General features: G+C 40.1%; 1 protein-coding gene across 1 annotated transcript in view; it reads left to right on the top strand.

Annotated features, from left to right (window-relative positions):
- The window catches only part of KCNH8 (potassium voltage-gated channel subfamily H member 8), a 347,390-nt gene extending 327,784 nt beyond the window's left edge, over nt 1–19,606 (top strand). The window contains exons 14-16 of the mRNA XM_036901045.2: nt 459–565; nt 2,996–3,072; nt 16,759–19,606. Coding sequence (XP_036756940.2) covers nt 459–565; nt 2,996–3,072; nt 16,759–17,463 — 889 coding nt within the window. The 3' untranslated portion in view covers nt 17,464–19,606. The remainder of the gene's footprint in view (nt 1–458; nt 566–2,995; nt 3,073–16,758) is intronic.
- Nucleotides 19,607–26,877: the final 7,271 nt, after the last annotated feature.

Here is a 26,877-nt window from a genome sequence, read left to right as displayed (position 1 = left end):
TAAGATTCTAAATTCTATAGTATTGCTGTCCAATATAAATAATGTGAGCTAAAATTTTAAGTCACACATATAATTTTAAGTTTCCTAGTGGCTCCACTTCTAAAAAGTAAAAAAAAACACACAAAATTGAAATTAATTTTAATAATATATTTTGACTCCGTGTCCCCCAAATATTATTTCACATGTAGATGATATAAAAAGTTAATAATGAAATCATTTACTTTTCTTACTGAAATCTTCAAAGTCCAATCTTTTACACCTACAGAACATCTCAGTTTGCACTAGCCATATCTCGGGTGATCAATAGCCAGGTAAGTCTAGTGGCTACCGTACTGGATAACACAGCTCTAGTGTAGTTAGAATTGAGAAATTTAACACAATATTTTTTAAGTCTTCTAGAAATAGTGGAACACACAAAAATAAATGCACAACTAAACAATTTCCTATATTTTAAACAGGATTGTTGATGGAATTGAAGATGGAAACAGCAGTGAAGAAAGCCAGACTTTTGACTTTGGCCCAGAACGAATCAGACCAGAGTCCAGAATTTCTCCTCCTCTGGGAGGTAAGCTCTGTATTTAAGCCTTCTCTCATTGGGTGATGCTTCTTATTTTACCTTACAATGTTTGCCATAGGCACTTTTTTGCTTCTCCACTCTCCGAATATTGCCCATGTGGTAGGACTTTACCAGTGCCATGGAATAATTTGACATGAGTCTGTGCCATCTCTGAGTTACTAAGAGATCATTTGCAATTGTTTCTCTGTCCAGGCTAGATGCCCTGCCATTTGCCAGCTCAGGTAAATGACATGTCAGGAGACTCAAATTTCTGCTATTCACCAGAGGGTCACCATGTTTTCTTATAAATACAGATTAATCCTCAAAAACAATGTTACCTAGAGGAAATGCTGTTAGCTGTGCATTGTAGTAACATTGATTATACTAACCAACTTATTTGGTGAGAGGTTATGTACTTACTTGCACTTTTTCAGAGGATAAGCAACTTCACAAGGATGTGAGAATGTTGGAAGTGGTGGACAGCTCTGTGAATCACCACCCAGTGACCATGCATTAATGTAAGGATACCTCCAGACCTAACCCAGTCTCCTCTCCTATTCATTGTTGAATCCAGTGCCCATAAAAAGGAATCTGTCAGCATGATGAAGACCAGCAAGAAATAAATAAAATAAATTCTGATTATTTAGACAAATAAAATATAAATAGCATAGAATAATTAATAGAGAATAATGAACAAGTGTTAAATAAGCATAGACTATGCAAAATTACCAGCAATACCAGATGGAAGGCTAGCAATCCCTTGCCAAATATCTTTCCTCCCTTGCCCAGTCAGCTCTCAGATCCTTGTGTCACCGTGGGCACAGCCATGCCCAAGGAAGACTTTTGGATGTACGGTTGTGGACATGTGTCTTCGTCTGGTCAGTTACTATTATTCACCTCAGTCACAGTCCTTCTTCCTGGCACTCATCATCTTCAGAGTAACGGGACTGTCCTTGTAAGGTCCTCTGATGGAGGGCAGAAGAGGGGGAAGGCAGAGAGAATAGTTCAGGTGTCGGTCAACAATCCTGTTTCATTCATTCAATTGACTTACTACTGGCTGGAGGCAAGGGGCACCGAAATCTTAGTTCTAGTCAAACTGGTGTGTTAGTTATGAAAGCTGCTGGTGGGTCCACATTGGAAGTTTTCCTTATTGACTCCCCTGGGCCTGGGAACAATGCACAGAACCTCACCATGCCTGTCCACCTATTTCTGATCTTATCACCACCCCCTTAGCCTCCTCTTCTCTCTTTTCCCACATCCACTCCTATATCCATCCATTTAAGCAACAAATTTTCCTAACTCCATTTTCTAAGGATCTCTCAGTTCTAAGACTCTCTAGCCTTTCTGCCACCACCTGTTTCCTTGCCACGTCCACATGTTGCCTGCTTTGCTACCAAAGCCTCTTCTCTGGTCTCACACTGTTCTCCCAAAATACAAATTTTTCTTATTACTCTAATTCTTTGCTTAAAACCCTAAGATGGCTTCCTCTTGCCTTTAATATGAAATTCAAGTCTGTTGCATAATTGCTTTTTAAAGTCACTTTTTCCTGCTAAGCTCTAAGCTCCATGAGGGTCAATTATATTTCCTTTATTCATTGCCATCTTCACTAAAGGAGGCCTAACTTATTATATATGCTCTCTAATTATTCATTGAATTAATGGATTCATTTGGCAAAAGATCTCTACAGAACAAGCTCTTACTATTCTGCCACGTTGGTGGATTGTTTTGAATGGCTATTTTCCCCTACAAACAGGTTTCTACCCATAATCGACCAGAATTAAGGTATTATATTATGATGGTCCTATCATTTTATATATATATATGTAATATATATGTAATATATAGTCTTTTCCACTCCAGCTAGTAGTGACTCATCTGCACTTTTGTCCCTGACAGAAATTAATGTATTTGGAAGAGTAAGGTAGAGAAAAAGTGGAGATGAGAGAAACAGGAAATGGGAGAAATTCCCTTTTAGAGGAACACAGGAGGAAACTTGCAGTGGAGGGCAGCACCTGAGGTAGAGGTGGGAGGAAAACGCTCTCAGAGCCAAAGGAATCAATATCTGGAAAGGAATGAGAAGAGAGAAAGAACATCCCTCTCCTATGACGTGGGCCCCAGCTGTGATATGTTTAGAGAATGGTCAAAGAAGAGAAATATGCTCTCCTGGAACAGTGCTCAGGGGAAGGGGAGATATGCCACGGGCGCATCCAGTCTGTGCGGTCACGGTCATCACTGCGATGGTGCCCAGTCTCAAAGCGCATGTCAGGCACCATCCAGAGGAGTACCAGACGCTTGTCCCATCTGAGTGACAGACCCACAGTGCAGAGACGCCGGGAAAGGTTGAAGGCAGTAGCCTGGGCTTCCTTCCCTGTTCAAGTCCCCCAGTCCTCTACTGTGAGGTTTACTCCTGAAGGACTCATTCTGTGTGTTACTTTGCAGACCCAGAGATTGGAGCTGCTGTCCTTTTCATCAAAGCTGAGGAGACCAAGCAGCAGATAAACAAACTCAACAACGAGGTACTGAGCATTCTCTTTTCTCTGGTCAGTGCTGGCATGGTAGGAGGAGATAGAAGTCTTAATACCAGCAAAAGCTGTGTAATATGGTTGTTACAAACATACATTCTGGTGTCCGGCCACTGTGGCTGAACTCTGAGAGAACCTCAGACGAATTCTGGGACCGTTGGTAAGTCACTCAGCCTCTCAAGCTCTGTTTCTGTGTAAGAAAGGGATAACAATTATGGCCCATTGTGAAGTTGAGATAGTCTAGGTAGATCATAACCACCCAATAAAGGATAATTATTATAATTAGTATCTTAAATGGATTGATACTTGGTTTGACTTGTGCTTTTTTCCCTTTTCTCATGTACTTTAATTTTTAACAAGTTAAAGCAAAGATAATTGGTCCACAGATGTATGCTATTTCTCAGAGCAATCAAATGTCCTGAACCTCTGTTCCTTTATCTGACACATATTTATTGTGTAACACTGAGCACTTAACCTCTCTGGATCTTACCATCTAAGCATGTGAATTAAGGTAAACTTTTAAAACATCTTAAGGTGTATTTTAACGTATCATAAAATTCATCCATTTCCAGTGTACAATTCGATGATTTTTAGTAGCTGTATTGACCATATCAGATTTAGAATATTTTCACCTTTCCTAAAAGATCTCTCATACCCATTTGTGCTAATCCCTGTTTCCACATTTGGCCCTACGCAACCACTTGCTTATGTTCTGTTTCTACACATTTGCCTTTTCTGGCCATTTCATGTAAATAGAGAAGGTAAACTTGTGAGTCACTCTTTTAATTTGAGTGCCCTTCCCGCAAAGTTAAATTAAATTTAAAAAGAAAAAATGAAGATTGGAGACAATGATTTGGATGTAAATAGTTTAATTTGGAAGTGATCCAGGAAACAAGATGGAGTAGAAGTAAGAGAGAAACAAGGACAGCAAGCACGGGTGTGTTCATGACCCGTTGGCCCACATGGGCGATTTGGGCTCAGTCCTGCTGAGGACCTCTGAGAGGCTGTGTAAGACAATTCGCAAGTGCCCCACTATGAGACAAGGCCAAGAGCAGTCAAGGGTGGCTCCTGAGGGATTAACCCCCTACCTCTTCACACAGGCCTAACTGCAGAGGAGACCAGAATCTTCAGACAGGAATATGAACGGAGCTTTGCCCTGTCCTCGGTGACCTTCAGGGCAGACCAGGGCAAGGACATGTGGGCTGGTGCAGACAGAGTAACAAAATCCCTTTTTAGAACTAAAGTTTGAGATCCTGGTGGAAAATGTAACCAGTTGATGAAACTGATGGGATTTGTGAAGAAGGAAGTTCATAGACTCAATAATCAGTTGGCAGCTGTCTGCAATAATGGAAAACTGGGTAGCTTGTCATAAAGTTTAGAGGTTTCCTTAAACCTGTGTTTCTTTAGCTTAGTGTAGGTTCATGTCCTGCTGCCATCTCTCCTTCTGCACCTACACTTTCTGGAAATGAGAGTATGGCTAACAAGAAGCAAAAGGGCCAAAGGGTAGATTAATAAAATAGGAATGGACAAACTACCTGGATTGAAATGCTTTAAAACACAAGGACTTGGCCATATACTGAACCACCCAAATAACTTCTTGTTAAAAAGACACCAAGAAAACAAAACAAGATAAACTAAATACAGTGTTGGAGAACTGGACATTAACCTTCTACTGAACAATTTCTTTTCCGATATTGTTCTCAGCTAAAGGCACCCATTAATAGCAAGAATTCTTTTCCCTCACATTTCAGAAGATCATTTCATGGTTAAAGAGCTGACTGACCAATATCTTAGCTCAAACACTGGAGTTAGTGATTATTCTGGAAAAAAAATATGCTCATATCTTCAACTTTTGGAATGTGGATAATTTTTTCAAGTTACAGCTATAAATCCACACATTGTATGATTTTCCTTCAACAGTGTGAGCTAGTGGTAAATGTGTCAAAGCAGATAATCAGTTGAAAAACAAAATATTTCCCCAGTGTGACTCTGTATTCATGATTGCTTTGTTAGTGAGATGACCTAAACCTTTTTATCTTGTCATATATTGAAAGAAAAACAGTGAGACAAAATATCAATAGTCCAATCATCCCTCCCTAAAGAATTAGTTGTTCGTTATAGCAAAATATCTGAAATTTTCATGGTTGAAACTTAAGTAGAAAAATCTTGTCCTTTACACATAATTTAATTTATACTCAGTCTCGACTGGGTAGTGCATTAAAACCCATTAAGAAAGGGAGAAAGGGAAAATGAAAATATAAATTGGCTTCAAACTGTAAAATTATCACCCTTCTAACTTCCTACTTGCTTTTTCCGCATAGCTTCTGCAAAGTAATTTTGTTTATATTACAAAAAAAAAAAAAACCCTGCATTTTAAAGTCTAAGCGTAATTTTTCCATTTCACCTATTTCCTACTATGCCCATGTGCATCATGTCATTGCTTTATTCTTTGCTTATTCTATTCTTTAGTTAGGAGTAAGCAAGAGGAGCATTGATAATAAATGTGGGGTGTACTGCATGATGATAACTCTGCAGCCAAAGGGTCAACCCCCAATATACATGAGGCATGTTGAGTGTTGTGTAAAGCTTGAGAACACTGAAGAATCCCCATTCTGATAAGACACTGAGAAATTGTTCATTGGTGTGTAGATTTCATAATCAGCTGGGTAAATACAGAAAATCAGAAGAGGAATAATATTGGCAATAACCTACATTCACAGAACAGTTAAGAGAGATGTAGTTTAAGGGATGTAGGGCAGCTGCTAATTTTAGAATGCTTTTGAAAACATTGCCATTGCTGTACAGCAGAGAAAGAAATAGTGCAGTTCTAAGGAAATTGTTTAAAAATAACAACAAAATGTCACTGTGGGGGCCATGGGCTGTGTAAGTCAAATGCTCCATTTCTGAAAAGGTTTGTAGGTAAAGGTTAGAGTGCTTTCTCATTTCTGAAATCTGGCTGACCCAGAAAGACAATGCGGCCAGGCTCACCAAGGGATGCTGTCTGCTCCACCACAGCAGGCAAAAGCATAAAACACACCAGCAGAGAAAGAAAACATGTTTTGTAGAGAGAAAGAAATTTAGAACTCCAGTCGTAAAAGTAACTCTGTGACTTCAGCAAAATGTTCTCCTTCATTACGTTCCAATGTTTCCTCTATTAATAATGGTAATAATAAATCCATAATAGAAAATTGATGGGAGGATTTAATAGCACATGTAAAACATCAAGCATGATGTCTTTCCCTTAATAAGTGGTCAAATGCTCATTCTCTTCTCATAAGGCAAGTTGTTTGTATTTTAGCACATCTTATTTTATCTGTATGATTTGATGTAATAGTGTCACTGTATTACTGTAAAGAGCATGTATTCTGTAAGACTTACAGAATTAAGGGCAAAGAGACTCAGGATGCCACTTTAACAATACTTGACCATTATCTGGTGGTACACTAAACATATAAATGTTGAAGTGATGATAAAACTACACAGAGAAGAACCGGCCAAGCTTAGTGGAAAGATAATCACAACCAAATCTTCATTTTCAAAATGAGAAAATGCAGGGGGCTCTTAAATCATCCTTGCTCACCAAAGTGCACTTTGGCTAAAATTCTCTGATTGCCATTTTTTAACATTTTATTTTGTGTATACATAAAGGAACCAGTTAACATGAGACCATTTTAATCTACCTTGAATCTTTAATATATTAAGAACAATGAATGTGTAACATGCCTAAACAATAACAAAAGAAAAATGAGCTTTGTAGAAGCAACTTATATTAACTTTCTTTAGAGAAAAGTCTGGCTTCTCATACTATTTATTCACTCCTTTTAAAAAAATGACTTTATTGAGATATAATTAACATATGCAATTCATCCATTTAAAGTGTATAATTTGAAGGCTTTAAGTATATTCACAGAGTTGTGCAGCCATCACCATGATCAATCTTAGAACATTTCATTACCCTACAGAAACACTCTGCACTACACGGCCATCACCTTGATATCTGCTGCTGATCCACCCCCTAACCCTGGGCAACCATTCATCTATATTCTCTGCCCACAGATTTGCCTATTCTGAACATTTAATACAAGCAGAACCACACAATATGGTCCTTTGTGGTCCTTCATGACTGGATTTTTTGCACTTAGCATGTTTTCAAGGTTCACCCATGTTGTGGGACACAAGTGTTTCATTCCTCTTCATTGCCAAGAAATATTCTATTGTATGGACATACCACACCTTTCATATCCATTCCTCAGTTAATGGACATTTCTGTTGTTACTACTTTCTGACTAATGTGAATACCACTGCTATGAACATTCACAAAACATTCAGACAAGTTTTGGTCTGGACATGTTTTCATTTCTCCTAGGTAAATCACTGGGATTGCTGGGTCATATGGTAATTCCATGATTAAGCCAGACTGTATCCTAAAGCAGCAGCATTTTGCATTCAGTGGTACATGAATGTTCAAAGCTCTCCACTTCCTTGCCAACAATTATTTATTCATTATTATCTGACTTTTTTATTATAACCACAACGAGTGTGTGGAAAGTGCTATTTCATTGCAGTTTTCACTTGCATTTTCCTGATAACCTATAATATTGAGCACCTTTTCATGTGTTTATTGGCCATTAATATATCTTTGTAGAACTGACTATTCAGATCCTTTACCCACTTTTAAATGAGGTTGTCTTTTTATTATTGAGCTCTTCAATATTCTTGATACAAGTTATAATTTGCAGTTTTCTTCTCCGTTCTTTAAACTGTGCTTTCCTTTTTGTTACATTTTTCTTTGAAGCACTAAAGTATTCATTTTGGTGGTATCCTGTTTATCTAGTTTTTCTTTTGTTCTTTGTGATTTGGAGGTCACATCTAAGAATTTATATCATTAGATCAGCAATGTCTCCATCAGTCAAACAAATGTAATAGTAATACCAGAGGTTGGCATTACTGGATTACTGTATTATTGTTCTTTAATTAAGAGTTGATTTACTACTTTTCTGAATGGTTATGAGAATTGAGGGTTCTATTGGTAATTCACATAAGGAAGGCAACATGTGTAATATTTTATGGGAAAGGTCAATCCCTAGTCCTCTCAATTACTGTTACCATTTTTCAGTTATGTTTGGTTTGACTGAAGCACACTGATAAAATTGCCAGACCATCCCAAAGTCTAACTGTACAGTTCTTTTCTTCCTCATCATGATCATATATGCCTTTTGACCATCAATTCTCTAAAGAAAAGTAGAAACAGAGGCTACACATTCACTTTTGAACATAGAAAAACAAAGTCCATTTAACTGCTGGGAAAACCATTCTGCATTTTTCATTTTAATACATTAGGTATTATTAATGTTAACACTACCTTTCACAGACATAGGTTCCTCAACTGGAGTGTATCCAACTAATTCATCATTTGTAGGACACTTTTTGGTTATTTTCCAGTTCTCAAGCCTGGATGCACTGGCAGATTTGTAGCTCCCATGAGAACTTTACTGATAATAAATAAATAAATAAAACCCTAAAGATTAGTGAGCCTTTCTCAAAAGAAAAAATATATATATGCCACTCAAAATGTATCCTGAAGAGTGTGGATTTAAAATGCATGTAACTTTTGGGCATTAGCTGTCTGTGTCCTGTTTGTGATTATTTATATGCAGGTCCCTTGTCATCTTTGAATAGAGGACCTAAATGGATATTATATTGGTAAGGGCCCAAGTGAGACCAGTGCCATGTTCTAAATGGGCAATTTGAGCAGAATTGAATAAAAGGAGTATTTACAATGGTTAGTAGAGTGTAAGGAAACTACAAAGGATAGTACATCCTCTCCCACCCTGGAGCCAATAACAACAGAAGTTCACTACGACTCTTAGGTCTGAAAGGGCCTGAAAAGACAGTGGTTATAGTGAAAGCTGGCTGGAGAAGGCCACCTGACAGGGCTGTGACCTTTTGCTGGGACCTTCTGGGACCTTCTGTCCACTTTAGCCCTGCAGGGAAGCAACCAAAGGAACACATACCCCAGCCTCCCTCACCTCCCTCCTTCCAATCTGCTGATGTTCAGCAATAGCCAAACCCAACCAGAAACCAGAGCGTCCATGAGCCAGTTGATGGAGTCCATACAAGCCAGCCTCCAAGGAGCAGAGTTAGCTGGAAAGTAGATCTGTTCTAGAGATGTAAATGATAAATATTCAATAAAGTGAACACTACGTATTCAAGCAAGTATAGAAAAATCCAAATAAAATTTAATCAGTTAGTGATTAATTACTCATTACTAGTAATTAGCCAGTTGATAATACCTACTGATTAACTGACTACTAATTGATAGCTTCAGAATAATTGGTTATTATTTTTAATGGATATGTGTGTTTCTTCCAACCTCCTAAATAATTTGTAAATTGATATATTTTTAAAAGAACACCTACCATTTTCTATTAATCAGTAGGAAAATTAAGTTCAGTACTTGATCCAATCCAAAAACTACAAATAACATTGTAATTTTTTAATAAGATCTTAGAGTTGGAAGGGATTGAGGAGAGCTTTTTCTTTCTTATCCTCCCCCAATATATGAATTTACCCTTTTTAAAAATAAGAACATCATATATCTGTCAATAAGTCTCCAATTCCCTTGAAGACGTTGGTTTTCCCATGAAGAACCCCAATTCCCAAGTCCCTTTTCTGAATGATTTGAACTGAGTTACTCCTACACATCAAACAAATGAGAAAATCAAACTTTGTCACAGGAAGCAGGAAAATAGGTGTGGAAAGCAATCAAAGGGTTGATAAATAATGGATTACCACAGTACAGCTAAAGTAATAAAGTCTCATCCAAAGGCCTGAGTTGCAGAAATTCACTGGAACCACTGGAGTAATCACTTTCAACACTATAATTGGCCATTTTGTATAAGCAATGCTAGACTTGTAATTCTTACTATAATTTAAGAGGCATCAGACACACCTGCAAAAGTAAAGTCCTTGGTACTAAGCCTGTGTGACCTCAGATAAGCCACTTCACCTCCCAACATTCCAGTCTTTCCAGCTGTAGACAAAGATTTATAACTTTCATTAATAGTGGGATCGTCATTTGGATGAAATTTATGCAAGTGCCAAGTATGATTATTATTTTCGCTGACAGATAAAAAGACTGTCACTAGTTTTTGCATGCTTTGTGAAGCAAAAGACATGAGGATGAAATTATGCCAATCGTCATTTTTGTTTTGCCTGCTTATGAAGTTTGATTGAACTTGTCTGAATCCCATGATAAATATGCAACATAACAAAGGATTAAATGAAAGACCATTTAATTACCTGAATCAGAGCTTGTAAAAATGTATATGTGTTCACGGCAGGGGGAGAAGATTGGTGTAATTAGTACTCTGAATTTAGGGAAATTGTGTATAGCAAGAAAATGTGTACATGTTTGGCAAAAATTGCGTGATGGGTCAAGAACTCCTCAAGCTAAGAAGATTATATCAACAGATGCATTCCCATCTGCTCACTGAATACACAGAAATGGAAATCATATTTTTTTCTCTATCAACTGAATCTCCAGTTATACTCAGAGTTCATGAATCATACCATACCAATAACCAAGATTGAGAAATGTAAAACAAGAATACTATAAGACTAAAGGAAGCCATTTTCTATGTAAAATGAAAAGTATTGTCAAAGACACAGTCTGGTCTTCATTAAGAAACTCACACTCCTATTTCCAAAGATACACTAGAATAGAAAACCTGTATTTGCCCCAAATGTACACAGTCTAACTGTAAATGCTGGCAGTTTATGATGTTATTGGGACAATAGGTCACCAGCACCACAGATAGATTATTTAAACCATGTAATTATGCAGTGTTTTCTAATCTCCCAAATTGAAGTGTTAGGGACTTCCATGAGACCCCCAAGATCATGTGAAACGTTCTTAGTTGCTAGAGGCAGAGCACACTTAATTCTAGGTCTTGCAGTGTGTTTAGGGGAGATTAGTGAAAATGACTTAAATTCAAGTGAAAATAACAAAAACTTATACTAAGAAATCAACCAGGCAACTTACTATTCATTACATTATTTGTGCATCAACAAAGATTTGGAGATGGCAGAATTTATGCAGAGGTTTAGCTATTATAAAGACCAATGAAGAGGGTTATAGCTGCCCCCAGCCCAGCCCCACATTAGTCCTTATGCGAACACCAGACTGCGCATGCTCATGACTTGGCTCACCAACGCATCCTTTACAGGGAGGGAATTCTCAGTCCATCTGACTGCAGTTACTCAGACCCTGGGCTGGAAATACAGGATCTTAATCAACATTTTTCAAAGGCTCTGGTTATTGCCATTATTACTTGTTACTGCAAAGATCCATGCAGTGCAAGGCTAAAACTTGGAGACTCTGTTTCTTCCAATGTTAATTATGTAAATGTGTTATACTGTCTCCACGCTGAGGTTGAAGCGGAGTTATATGGATAAGTGGCTTTTATTTTCTTTGGGCTGCATGTTTCTTCCTTTAGTATTCCCTACCAAGCAGAAGCTTTTAACTAAGCTTAGTGCCTGTGCTGCATTATCAAATCCAGACACCTGGAATTCTGACATAATACCAGTTACATGGGGACTAAACTTTAACATCCGTTATTTTATTTAATCCTCACAACAAAGCCCTTGTGGAAATATGACTCAGAGGGTGAGACGTAACATCACATGAATGGGCAAATTAAATATTAGAGGAGAAAACCAGAATCTATGGAAATGTAGGCAACAATGGCTATTTCTAAGCCAACAGAAGTTCTGAGGAAGCCTTGCTATGGCAGAAATAGAAAAATTGTGGTAGTCAATGATTCCCTTCTTAGAAGTATGGAAATATCAGTATGTGGATTATCATGGACAGTTGACAAGTCTGTTGTCACACAGAGTTTCTCTCTTGACAGAAGGTTCTATTCAACAGAAGCAAATGCATTGCCCAAAAATCAGCTAAATGCCTAGTGATTGTAAATACCTGGTGCTGGGAGAACAGAGAAGGGAAGACCCTTTAGGTGCTCCAAAGTTTTGGATAGAAAATGGAGCCACTTGGAAGCACAGATGGTGTTTTCATCACTTCTTCCTAACAATTGGGACTTTGGAAAAGACAGAAAAATCTTGAATGTGTGAATGTGAGCAATTGGCTATGCAGATGGTGATGATAAACTGGTTTGGCCAACAATTTTAAAATTCCAGACTGATGGATTCTTATCCACAGAAAAATTTGGATGAGAAAAACAGAAGAGGAAGAAGAGTTAAAAATGGATAAAGAAAATATAACTTACTACACAAGTAAGAGAAAAATGTGTATTAAGTTATGATTTATCTATTATCTTTATGGATAGAAATAATCAGGAGGCCACATCTAAGACAGGCCCCCAGGGTAGCAACCAGTTATGCAAAAAGGTTTGCCAAATTTCAGCTGCTAAAATAACTCTGAATAACATAATTGAATTTGTCACTTGATGCTCTATGTAGTCATGAGATATGGGAGTCGGTAAATGGGAATTTCCCCAAGGAATTAAAATCACCCATGGAAATCAAGTTTATTCTGGGACAAATGACAAAGCAGTAAGACAAGTGAAGTCTAGCCAAAATCTTGGCTGAAAGAATGTTGAACGTAATTCCTACAATTATGAAGGAAATATAGTAAGATAAAAGGATTCTTAACAGTGGAAATGCCACCCGCTCTTAAAAACTAGGAGATACTCAAGGGTTCAGCTTATGAAATTTATATACAAATACTGAAGCAGTCATAATACCTGCTTTTAACATTTTTACTTGGGACCAAAGGGCCAGCTACAGATTTCCCAATATAATTTTGTAGTAGGTAGCTTTCCCTGGGGATATTTATGGTTAAATCATCAGATAAAATAAGATAAAAATTGAAGGCACTCTGAGAACCTGGTCCTTGCAAATGGCAGGAATTGAATTCATTTCTACATTCAAGAGTTACTGAGTGCGCGTTGTGTTCTAGGCATTGCCCTGGAAATACTGAGATAAATAAGAGTTTCTACCCTTAAGGAACTTACCTCCTAGCTGGGGGCAGACATGCTCCCCATGGTGCTGCAAGCTGCTAGTGTGTATCCATGAGCTGGCAAGAAAATGAGGTACTGGAAGTTTGAAGGGAGAGAAGGAACTTACTAGGCAGAAAGAGGAAGAGGAGGAGAACCCCGCCCCCGGCAGAGGGAACATCACGCACAAGGGCAGGGGGCTGGGAATCTCAGGGTGTCCAGACTGATGGTGACCCAGGGGGAAATGCAGGAAATGAAGCCACTAAAAATGAGATGGGGCTTGAGAAGAGCTTTGTAATATCTGCTCAAAAAGAAACTGTGTTTTTCATGAGTAGCAGAAGACATTCAAAGATTTTAAGCAGTTGTTTAGGTAAGTGGGAAAACTGGTTTATTTGATCTGAATGACTTTTCTCTTAATTAGTGATTTTCTTTTATGTTAAGGTGCATACACTAAAGTGCACAAATCTAGTGTACAGCTTGATGGATTTTAACACATTAATGACTTTTGTTTGTTTTTATTGACCTACCTCTGCAGTACTCTGGTTTTAAGTTGTATTTTGAAGATATGTCTTCTCGAGTGGACAGAGCCTTGTTTTACAAAGTAGCCCCAACAACCTTGTTTAGCAAATGGGCATCCTACCACGCTGTAAATAAGCATCCTTAGAAAGCAAAGATGCTGCATTCTTTGCTTTGTACATTTGATTAAGAATAAGGTCTTGCCTGTTTCAGAATGAGTTTTGTTAGCAAGCCTAGCAGGATGCAGTGAAGACAAATGCAGCCAAACTTACTGTATTATCTGTGGCAGTATGTTGTGACCTTCAGTGTCACCAGTCTCCACCTCCAGGAGATGGCCTCTCCCCTTGTGACAGCTGGCTTTGTCCTTGTAAAGGGAGAGATCCCTTACATAATCGGGAGTACTGCCTCATGTAACTTTAATAAGGCGCAGGGGGGTGTCCCCAGTGACAAAGTGACAGAAATCTTCCTGAACATAAATTGAGCCTAATCCGCTAGAGCTAAAGAAAGCTCTATTTTCTTGGGGTTCTTTGCTCCTTTTAGCCTAAGCTAATATAGCTTTTGTTTTCTGAAAATGTAAATGCTTGTTTACATCCCTGGAGCCAGTCAAGACTCTGGATACCCATTCAAAGTTCACAGCTCCAAGCTGTGGCAAGTGTACAGTAAAGTCAAAAATGTGGCCAGGGAAAGGTACTTGAACCATGGGGCAACATCTGTGTATTTGGAAAGCTAGGAAAAGTAGTTCATCAGAAATATGCCTGGTTCCAGATTTTCCCTTGTTGCAACTTTTTGCAACATATAATTTGTTGTGATTAATTAGTCTCCTATTTTTTTAGAGATACCATTTTCCTATTTGATGTTGAATGAACATTTCAGACAACTTTTACACAAGAGGCTATCTTTTTGTACCATCTGTGCTCTTCACAAATTGTGACCACATCAGCAAAAGTCAACTCTTAACGCGATATATCCTTTTCATGTGATAATATCCTGTAACAATAAAAGCACTGAACTTAGAAGGCTTAAATTGTGGACTACAGGCTGCATTCATGAAATAAGAGACCTTAAAACTGTCATTTAACCTCTGGATCTTGGTGTCCCCATCTTAAAGTTGGGGAAATTATAATGTAGGCCTGCTTGTCTTAGTGCTCTTTATAGACCCTATAGGGAAAAGGCACCCAAAGCACATTGTGTTACAGGTTTACTCAAACAGTAATTGTTGCTGTGCCTAAAATGCAAAATTGTTTTTCAAAGACTATGTCTTTACTGAGTCCTAATAAAAAGTTGACTGAAAGCATTTAATGTACCCCTGTTGCATTCAAAACTGCAATGAGGCTTAGACAATCTACAGGGACAGATGATTGATAAGTCCCTTCAAACTTCTGATTTCGTGTCAGCCTTCTCTGAAATTTTGGTAGAGTTGCTAATCAATTCAAGAGGGGACCCGCGGTGAATGTCTGCGGTGTCAAGAGCCACATATTGATTCAAGTGTGAACCATGGACTTTAGAACTGAGGCTTTGTAGGTTATAAAATCCATGACCTGCAGTGAAAATTTCAAAAAACATAGAACCTTTCTCAGATTCACTGTTTCATTCTTAAATGTGAGGCTCAGAGGTATCTTTTCATCACCAGAATTTTAGATCTGCCAAGAAGCCCGGGTAAGTGTTCAGTTGGGTCCCTTGAGTTCCACGGCAGCAGCAAGACAGAAAGAGTTTTGGCCTGACAATTTCGAGGCAGGTGTTAGCAGTTGGTCGCCTGAACCATGGAAAAACCTCCTTCTGGCCTTTTCAAAAAGCCTGATTCAAGAGGCACTACCTCCTGATGGGCCTGCCAGGGAGAATTAGTTTCAGAATGCACACAGGCAGTGGACTGAATTAAGTCACTGGATGAATTAAGGATGTACACTTAAATGTTGAAAAAAGTTGATCCCAAACAGCAAAATCAAATTTGGCATCTTTGACATTGATCCGCCCTTCTGTTTTCTCTTCTGATGGTATTTTAGTCAATGGGTTCAGCTGCTTATATTGGAGTTTCATGGTTCATGATAGTAATATCAAGTCATAGGAAGTTCTTTGTAAAATACAGTCTTAGAGCAATGAAGGTAAAATGTTCCCGTATGTGTTAGTACTATAAATCTAGCCAAAGGTTAGAAAGTACATGTTTGTCTCCTGCTTTCTGAAATAGAGCAGAAAGAACATAAACACTCCAGAAAAGCTAGATATAACTCAGATTCAATCTTCTGGTGATCTTCTGTGGTTAAAAAAAGTGATGTGGTTGTTAGAAAAATAAATCCTCTGATGAATTTTGTTATTGGTTTTAAATGTAAAATGAGTTCTTACTCTGTGGTGGTTCTTCAGTGTTTGACGGTCAAGGCTCCCTCGAACATCTTACAAAAGCCAGATGTCTCTCCCAGAAAAGTGAATAAAGCCTCTCCCACACACCATGGGTTATAGCTCCGTGGGGCTGCAGGTTCACTGGGGGGCTGAGCCCCCCAGGCTTGCCATGATACTTTCCTGCACGTACCCACCTTGAAGGTATTTTCATTTCTTTCTAACTCGTTTTCAGCTCTCCCTTTTTTGGTAAACTCCCTAGCAAATCTGCTGTGAGTTCTTGCCTGCCACCCTCCCCATCACTGAAGGCCAGGTTGTCTCTGAACCTGTAATAAGGATGGAGCTCAATCAGAAATGACACAAATGAGAGCTCTCACTCACTGGGTGTCTGCTCTGGACAGATAGTGTGCTGAGGGCTTTGCAGCCCATACCCACCACTCCACACTATTCTGTGTTTCTGGGATGGTGTGTGCGCACCACTGTGCATCTCACTGACTCAGAGGAAGCCAAAGATGCTGTCTGTATTCAAGAGATATATGAGATGATGGACTGACCCACGTTTCTTATTTTGTTCAAGAACCCCCAAATCACTGATTCATCTCTAGCCAGACTATTTGTGTCTCTCCAGGTTTCCTCAGAATGAGGATGGCTTTAGAGCAGGTGCCCAGCCTCCCCATTCACCCTTGGACTTGGTTGGAGCTGGAGATGGAGCAGCTTCTCAGAACTTCTTACTGAGAAATCTTCCTCTCCTGCCTCATTGCTCTGAAATCACAACCAAATACCTCTAACTATTGCCCTTTGCTTTGCTTTATTTGTGCAGGTAACAACATTGACTCAGGAGGTCTCCCAGTTGGGTAAAGACATGAGGAATGTGATGCAACTTCTAGAAAATGTTCTGTCACCCCAGCAGCCCTCACAGTTTTGCTCTCTGCACAACAGCTCTGTGTGTCTCCCCTGGGACAGCTTACAGACCAGAATGACCTGGAGCACACACCAACCTTGCCTACACTTGCAAGCAGCTGGAGCTGCTTATACCCAAGCACAACTTTGTCACGGTAATGTCACCTCAGACATTTGGAGTGTGGATCCCTCCTCTGTGGGGAGCAGCCCCCAACGAACTGGAGCTCATGAGCAAAACCCTGCAGACAGTGAACTTTGTCATTCTCCAAATCTCAACTATTCACCTGCCCACTGCCAGGTTGTCCAAGAAGGTCATGTGCAATTTTTAAGGTGCATCTCTTCACATTCAGACACGACACTAACGCCTCTGCAGTCCATTTCAGCCACTCTCTCATCCTCTGTCTGCTCCTCCTCAGAAACATCTTTGCACCTGGTTCTCCCAAGCAGGTCAGAGGAGGGCAGCTGCAGCCGGGGAGGCACCAGTTCCCTCAGTCTAGAAAACTTGCCAGGATCTTGGGACCGGGAAGGAATGGCATCAATCTCTACTGAACCCTTGGAGAACTTTCCACTGGAAGTGGTCACAAGCACAGCAGAAGTGAAAGATAATAAAGCCATAAATGTATGATATTAGTACCCACAAGGCAGCTGCCAGTTGCAAACCAACAAGTGCATGACAGCTTTAGTTTTCCTTCTTTGCTTCTGGCAGACATGAAGACTGGGCAGGTTTGGGGGTCCTGCAGAAGAGTGTGAGGTGCCAGGGCAAGGCAGAACCACCGCCGTATTGTAGCAAACGCTTTCTAGATCCTAGAAACATTTTCCTGTACAGGTATTAACTTACTGGTCTGTTTGACAGACTTTTAAAAAGTCCAAAGACCCTGAGGGTCTGAGCAGCTAGAAGTCCCAGACAAAGAATTTGTGGATTCATTTTGTCCCAGGTGGCTTTTGTGAAGTGCAGCTCAGGTTTTTCCTGAGTGCCTGTGGGTCATTCCTGAACAATCTCCATAGCACTGTTGGCCTTGGGAGTGCACAGCTCCTGCTGATCTGTTTTTCTTTTTGTGAAGGCAAAGGGACAATTATCACTGCATGTCATCTCCTAGACAATCAGTCAAATAGAACTGGTGGCCAATGGTTAGCTACTGCACGTTCTTTGCCGTGTAAATGAATATGTATTTATCACACACAAAAAAGAGAGGCTATTTTTATATCCTTGGTATGAAATATGTATTTAAACTATTTAAAATATTTATAAAGAAATGAATGTTTTCTTTTCATTTTGGTAAAAAAGAAAAGCTTGCCGTTTTAACAAAACATGCACTACTGTTATGTATAGTAGATGAAAAATTATTTATTATAAGAGGATGTAGTTTCAAAAGGAATCCCCCATCTATCTGCATGCAGTTCTCAACAAATGTATCCTCACACTCTGGATTACAAATGAGAAGTGAGGCCATATTTTATAAATGAAATAAAAACATGGACTGAGCTCTGGCACCGTGGAAGGGAGGGCTCTGTCTAGTGTGTGCCAACTCATGTCAACCACTTGAATTAAGGCTGTCCCCACTGTGGCAACATAAATGTCTGTCCTCCAGGCATACCTTGTTGTTCAGGAACACAAAATTGGTCTGTGGAACATGAGATCACAGCTACATTAAGCCATTTTGGCCTCAAGATAAGGGAAAGAACTGTGGGTGTATCCTCCCTCTGTGCTGTTCTTCCAGAAGAGGTTGTGGACCAGTGACTGTTCTGAAATGGAGCCAAAACTTCTAAGTGATGACTTGTGAGGGTGATGCCCGCTTGCACAGGATCAGCACTTCAATTTGTTTCTTAAAAGCTCTCAACAAAGCTGTAAGTTACACAGAGCAGGTATTTTCATTCTCATTTTTCAGAGAAAAAAAAAGTCTCAGAGATTAAACAGCTGGGATGCTGGCGACAGTCTAGAAGCCATAACACTCCCTCCGTCCCAACCAGAATGCAAATTCAGTTGCTGGCTTGGTAATGATTTCAATGCCTTCACTTCACTTTGATTTTATGTTTAAGAACATTTAGGGTCTGATCATCCCAGACAGTCTTAGAAAACATACCGATTCACATTATGGAGTCCCCTTCTTCGTATTTCCCACCACAAAGAATAAATAATCTGAGAATTATGTCATTAAAACATCTAACAAACCAAGACTTGTGATTTGTGAATCTTGCACCCTAACATTGGGGAGAACAGCAGAAAGAAATCTTCTCTAGGAAAAATGGAAACAATACATATTCATGAGGCAGGACACTCAAAATAATGCCTTCTACCCTCCACCTCCCAAATTCAGTCTCTCCCTACCTACCTGAGTGGGAAAATTGAGGCAAAGACAACATTCTAGAGTTAATATATTTGTAGTCATTCACCTGTAGCCCTCCTTTTGCTCATCTGGACCTATGTAATAAGTACCATTGAAAAGGACTAATTGGTGTTGGTTCGTGAATATCCTTCCGGCAAATGAGCCCTGATGTTCCTGACGCTGACAGTAATGACGAAACTTTCTGTTTTCTGAGTAGTTGACTACGTACCAACAGATGTTTAGGAATGAACACGTTATGTTTCCTCATATAATCATCCAAACAATGCTAAAAGTGACTTGTTATTATGATGCCCATTTTGTAAAGGAACAATTGGGATATTTTTTAACCTGCCCAGTTGCATTGTTTTAACTGATGGACTCGCCGCTCATGACCTCTCGGGGTACTTCTCCCTTCATGTCCAAATCCATTCTTGCTGCCTTATGAAACTTTGCTGGCAATTGGTTTCTCTTGAAATCCATGAATCACCTAAAATAAAATATTTTTAAGTAAACATGGGCATATACACATGGGATAAATTAGATAAACCCTAAGAATTTGGGGATGCCCCAGTGAAATGCCTGGATTGGGAAATACTGCTCTAGACCTCATAGTAATACAAGACTGAGTCTAGCTAATTTATACCCTAAGTAGACCAGCATCTAAATTCTGTTAAAGGCAGCCCTGAATCTATAATTGTATAATAGATAGGTCTGGTTAACCCCCTGTAGCAGTAGACTCAGACTTTAGTTTGAATAATATATTTCTAGGGGCTCTTAATAAAATAGAGATTATAGGGCTTTGACCCTTAAGATTTGGGCTGTATCCCAAAGGATTCTGATACGGATGTTCAGGGAACAAACTCTGAACATTACTCTAAGTGATGTCATATGATCAGGAGTTGTTCGGTGGGAGGCAGCCCAGCTGGAATCAAGCCAATTAAAATTGACACTTGTGTGCAGGAATATTTCCATACCATTCCTAACACAGCGATGATTTCTCCATAACAATGATCAATCACTCCCTTCAAAGGGGCTTGTAGTAATGCTTCATGACTTCAGCTAATAACGTTGAGCGCCTACTGTGTGTCAAGTACTAGTACCTCTTGATTTGTTGATGGTCTTGTTTTTCTTGTTTCATTTGGATTTTCTAAAAGGAAAAAAAAAAGTGAAAATGCTTTTTGAAGTCTCATAAATGGGTCAGTTCATCCCAGATAGGGAGGAGTCATATTTGGATGTGAAGTAGCCAACTGTTTGGTTAGACACTGATAATTACTCTGAATGGCCCTATGTGGAATGCAGCTGCTCAGGTCAAGATTCTGATCTCACCCAGAGCAATGAAAAGAGCTTGCTGTAAATAGTTCTTGCTAAGGCTGCTTCTTATGAAGCATAGTTCATTTTCCAAGATCATCCTTAGAATCCTGTTACGCTCCCAGCATCGTCTTCCCTGAGACCACCATCATCCCAGGAATCGAGCCTGTGTTCCAGAAGGCTTCCCTTGCCTCCCTCTTCCAGTTTATCCGAAGGCAAATGGTCCAAATAAACATGATGTTGAAAAAGGAACAGGAGTTGTGGAGGGACACAAATGAGTGTTTGCTTCTAGCCATTTTTCTTTGCTCTGTGACCTCAGGCAGGTTACTGAACACTTGTGAGCCTTAATTTCTTCATCTAAAAATCAAGAATTAAAACGTATCTAATTTGCAGAGTCTTTGTGACCAATTATGTCACTGGTGTGAAAGTACACCGCCTGTCCTAACAGAGGCTAGGCAGATGCCATCGCGTGTCCCTGGCCTCTCCTCCGCCCCCCTCTCCTGGTTCTGCCACTCTTCCTTCCCCCACTCCTCATCCCCAGCCTCCTCCCCGGCTCCCCCTGCTCCGCGTTCCACTCCCTCTCTCTGTCTCCTTCTCCTTCTTCTCCCCTCCCCTTCGTGTCCCCAGCTAACTTCTGGACAATGAGCCATCTTTGACATTCTCTCTGCAAAGGTTACAACCCAGCTTTTCTACAACATCTCCTGCAGTCTGTTCCTGACAGTATTATACCATGTCAACACTTACTTTTTTAAAAAAGTCATTAAGTTGAGGCAGATGGGAAACCAGGATAATAATAACGTGCTGTCTCTGCTCCTAGCTACCTTTACCCCAACCTGTGTGGATTCTGATTTCTTGACCTGAATATTCGTAATTGAAGCCTTATTTTAAACTCTTTACAATTACAGAAAGGTGCAGGAAATGTATGCATCAACATGACTATGTTACACAAACATATCCCTTTCTTTTTGGAGGGCCCATAAAATTTCTCTTTGGAAACTTGCTGTTGCTTCAGAAATCAGACACACATACATGCCTCACCCACCACCCTGGACCACAGACAACCTGAGCACTGTGGGCCAAAAACCTCAGAACTTTCCCTGTAGCTAGTGGCCATGCCCTCGTGCTCATGCTCCTCCGGCTGTAGGATGATGAAAAGTCTACACTTCACACGAATGCCTTCAAAGCTTCCCCTTGATAGCCCAGCGCAAGAGAAGATCCCACCAGAGAGAATAAGCTAAATGTCACCCCCTGCAGCTTGTGTCCTGAAAGAATCTGTTCCTTGGGTTGTGTAATTCAACAACCCTGACTAAAGAGCTCACAGAAGACATGAGGACAGCCCAGTGAGGCGGAGACAGCACATCTGCACCTGTTGTTCCAGGGAATTAAATGTGCATTCTAGAAAGGGCAGCTGGGGGCAGGATGCATCCAATGGCAACACTGCGCCTTCTCACACTGTCTCCATCTGCCTTAGGATTTTCCCCGATGGAGATAAGATGCTGGGGATGGGATGGAATTAAATGCCGAATCTAGGACTCCATTTTGTGTTGGACTCCTTTTGTTTGCTTTACATGGCTTGATACAGAATAGAATGCACATAGGTGATATATTTGAGTACAACAGAGAATGAAATGAGAGTCAGTGAGACTTAAAAGTGTGTATGTGCTTTTCACTTGTATGAAAAAGCAACATGCTAATCTGAAGAGGCCATTCTCGTTAAGAATTCCCTCTGCAGTAGAGTATGCTGTCCTTTGGTATTCTTGCTCCGAGTGGTAAATACCCTGCCAAGGCTGAGACCGCTGAACTCCAGCTGATAGGTTATTCTTGGTGATGGTGTATTTGTCCTGAGGCAGAATTACTTCTAAAGGCAGTTCAGGGGCCAGTGTTAATTGCTGCTGAGAGAGGGACTCAAACTCAGCTGCCTGTCTCAGGGCACTGAGCCTCTGAGTGGCTGCAGCTACATGGCCAACACTCTGAGTGTGTCTTTGACATCCTTGCTGTGATTAGCAGGGATGTCCAGCAGCCTCCAGGGTGAACCACAAACGTCTGATGGTTGCCATGGCAACCCATTTGCCCAAAATGAGTCATGAGAGTTCCTCCTGCTCTACTCAGGCATCCTGTAGAACAAACTCCAACTGCCATCCCTGGCTTTTACCCAAAAATTATTTAAGCCCTAGATCTGAATCACTTAATGTATCTCTGGTTAACTTACATAAAGCCACGTCAACAGAAAAGGGATAAAGGAGATGGCATTTCTGAGTCTTGATTCTCAAAGTGTGGTCTGTGGAGCACCGGAAGCAGGCCTTCATCAAGGTGCTTGTTAAAGATGCGAACCCCATCCTGGAGCTACTGAAGCATAGTCTCTATGTCTTCAGCGTGCACACTGCAGGTGTACATTTAAATAGGATGTTCTATAAGATGTATATAAATGTCATCCTTCTTCCAGAACAGTCACTTTCTATCCACTTCAAATACTCCTCTCTGTTTTAAAACTGTACTAATAGATGAACATACCACTTTCTAATTCAAATACATTGCCTACATTGACTTTGTGTCTTTGTAGAAATCTTTTCTATTTCAAAAGTTTAGCCTAATGATATCCTCATGAAAACTTCATTCCTAGGATGGTGTTGGTGCATCTCAGTTTTATAAGCCTACCTTGATAAAAGAATGGTGCTGGTAACAGGACCATTAGCAAATCTAAGTGACAGGATAAGTAAAACATGACCTGGGGGAGAAGCTTCTCTTCCGAGACTATAGGCAATGTGTCCTGAGGAAAACCAATCTAGTGTTTTTCCTAGTTTTAGTTACAGGTGTTTGTTGTGTTCCAAAATTAGGGTTTAACATTTCAACTCAGAACCAGTTGCACATATAAGCCATAAGATCAACTTTATGCTGTTTGGTCACACTCATAGAAAATAACTAATAACTTTTTGTGGGGAAAACAGAAGTTCCTATGGCCAGGATCTTCCCCTGACCCTAAACTACTTGATGATGTAACTGGCCAGCTGCTAGGCTACTGCTTCCACACCCATAGGCAATTAGCTGTTATTGACTGAGTCGCTATATGAAGAGCTCCACCCAGTGCTCTGCATGGAGGCAGAGACAGAGGTAGATTACAGACCTGCAGGCTGCTGGATGCAGACATTTTCCTAGCACTCAACCTACCACTGGGAAAATAAAGCCAGGTATAAACCCTTTTACCCCAAGAATATTCCACTGTCATTTCTCACTCACTGAATTCATGGTGAACTTGTCCAGGGCTGAAACCCTCAAGCAAGACACCTATAATTTGATGTGGAACCATAGTGGCTACTGACAATAAAATATCATACACAAAATAATGAGAAGAGGAAGTTTTCTGTTATCAGAAACTTTTATATTTATTCTCATGCTGCCTACATAGCCACTGTGGCCAAGCTTTATGGAGAACCAATTTTAAACAGGTCAATTATGTATTAATAAGCAATTATATAATAAGTCAATTATATATAATGTATATATTTTATATTTATATATTATATATAAACTTTAAACATATGTAAGATTTATGCTGATGTATGTATATTCTAAGGTTTCTGCATTTAGACTAGGCTAAATAGTTTAAATTAATCTTATTTACCTAATACGTAGTTTAAATTATTTTTACAGAGATATTTGCTGAAGCAAGTATAAATTATGAGACTTGGGCTGAGATGAACTGAGTTTTTGACTTCACTACGTATTTGACTTTGGAGAAGACAAATTCTCAGATTCCTCATTTCCTCATCTTTGAGATGGGATATATTAATTCGAGCTCCATTAGAAGCAGATCCTGAGATAAAAATTTCAGTGAAATAGTTTATTTGGGGGATGACTTTAGGCAACGTTGTTAGGGGAAAGGGGCAACTGAGACAAGGAGGGGAGGAAGCCCACAAACGATGTATTATTGATCAGAAAATCACTGTGAGCAACCCAGCCTTGACAGCCCTAAGATGATCTGGGAGACGTTGTAAAACATGACCATGAGTTGCCCCATCAGAGGAGAAAGAAACTGACATATTCATTCTCCAGCTCCCATATGCCAATGGCTGAGGGCTGCTCCTGGGGATATTAACTCGTCAGGATGCCAGTCCTGGCCAGTGCAGAGGCAGAGACAAAAGCCTTAGCAGAGAGTCACAGGTGCTTACTTTTGAGTGCCTTGGGCATGGCGTGGGGCAGCGTGTGCACAGTGGAGTGGCCAGAGCATCAGCAGCATCTGCCCCCTGGGGTAGGCATCAGGTCCAGTCAAAAGACAGAAAACCACACAGAAATTTGAACAGAAAATACTTAATATAAAGAATAATTAATTTTTATGGAGGATTAGCTCTTAAGAAGAAATGAAAGAGAATGCTAAGGGTTACCTGTGGTGAGGGGAAAGTCTCCAGGGAAGGAACAAGTTAAGAAGAATGGTCCCCAAAAGTAGGCTCCAGACTTTGCTAGAGAAACTGGAGACATAACCCACGGAATGGCAGAGGTTTGCTGGCTGACCTGGACCAGAAATGTCCATCGTCACTGGGTTGAGGCTGGAGGGCAGGGAAATGCACACAGGGCAATGAAACCCCCTGCTGGGGTGCAGGTGGACCAAGGCTGGCACCTGAACCGGCAAGCCAAAGGTGAGCATCACTGGGTGTCCCGTACACTACTAGTCATGTGTGCCACAGGGCCAACCAGGAAGCAGGGCACTGAACCCCCGCCCCTCTCTTCCACAGTATCTCTCCAGCACCCGCCACTGTCAAAGGGGAAATACAAGATCGGGTCTAGTCCTCGCAAGGGCAATGAAGCAGGGTCATGCCAGCTGGATTTTGAAGTGAAAGGCAATAATCTGGCATAAAATAACACTATTCACATAAGATCATTCTATATGAAGTAAATGGAGTAACATGTACTAAGACTTTTTTAAACTGTAAAGTTCTCCTTAATAGTATTTTTATACGTACGCTGTTATTCAAAAACATCATCAGAATTACTGCTTACAATAAAACCATGTTTTTCACTGGCACCACTGATTCATCATTTTTTTCTAAAAATCTTTAAGATATGATCTTAACAGGGCTTGTCTTCTATGTAAAAATGTTATGAATTTATACCTGTGCCCATATACATTTTCTTTTGTTACCTAAAATCACCTTAATGGGGAGCAAGTCTTTCTTCTAGAATTAGTGCAGTATATCCATTTTAATCCATGTAATAGGAGGACTCCAGGATGTCTTTATTTCTTTTACTGCAAATTTTGATAGGCAGTGAGGAAAGAGAGGAGAATGGTGGGTACAAGGTGAACAAGCTTCTGCTGGGCAGCTTTCTTCCCTCAAAGATCTTCAGAAAACCATGTCTCCTTCCCTCACCCTGGTTAGGGGGACTCGAGAGAGTTCAACCAAACACACTCAGTCGAAATCTTCTGGTACTTTTCTATCTTACCCTCCTCATTACTGATATGACTGTCAATTAAAATACCACCTTGAGATGTCTTTATCACATACATATCCAGTTAATTAGCCTTTCCACTAAATGAATTAATCTCTTGACCTATCAATATGCTTCGGGGTATTAATTTATTATTTCCTTCAATTTACTATCAGTGTTCATAGTCACTCATAAATCTTAAAACTAGAAAAACAATCTGTTTTAGGGTCTGCTGACAGGTCAAAGATCCTTCTTTCTTCCTCCTGTTCTTTAATTCATGAAGCTTCAAAGGCCATCAAAGGGATACACTCCCATCACAGCATAACTCACAGGCACAGAAACCAAAAGACAACAGGTGACTGCGGACGGAGACACATATGCTTTTATGAGAGATGGGCCCGTTGCAGAGCAATTGGTATTTTGAAAAACTATAGCACAGTGGTGAAAGAGTTGCTAGTGACCACTGATCAAGCCCAGTGTGGAGGCAATGTCCAGGGTGAATTGAATTGTACCAGGTGGCTTCTAGAACCTTTTCTAGGTTAAGATCCTCCGAGCATGGGGAAAGGACAGAAAACTAAGGCTAAGAAAAAAATTCCATGGTTCAACTTGGATTCTATCGAAATATGACCAAAACTAAAATTGATAGTCCATAGAAGCATAGAAGGGGGTAATCTAGTCAAAAGTGAAAAACAATTTGGATAGTAAAAATCCAAATCGTTAATACTCCAACCCACAGAACTTAGAGAAACCAGCTTCTAGAACCACCAAAGAGAATTATATCCCTCTTTCTTCCAATGCTAGGATGGGTTCTGGGCCAGTTGCTGACCTAACCCTGGTGTTCAGTGGAGGGGCTGGGGCAAGAGGCAGCAGCTAGGTATGAGGCAGATAAGCATCAAAAGTAGCAGAATTGGTGAGTATGCCCCAGTATGTGCTCCCTGGATGTCCACAGTGCCAGGGAGATTTGAGCTGTGGCAGTGGGTTGCATAAAT

Source organism: Manis pentadactyla, chromosome 14 (assembly GCF_030020395.1).
Source record: "Manis pentadactyla isolate mManPen7 chromosome 14, mManPen7.hap1, whole genome shotgun sequence".
In the NCBI taxonomy this organism is placed as follows: domain Eukaryota; kingdom Metazoa; phylum Chordata; class Mammalia; order Pholidota; family Manidae; genus Manis; species Manis pentadactyla.
The sequence above is the reverse complement of the archived record's forward strand: the minus strand, read 5'-3'. Positions and strand labels throughout refer to the sequence as shown.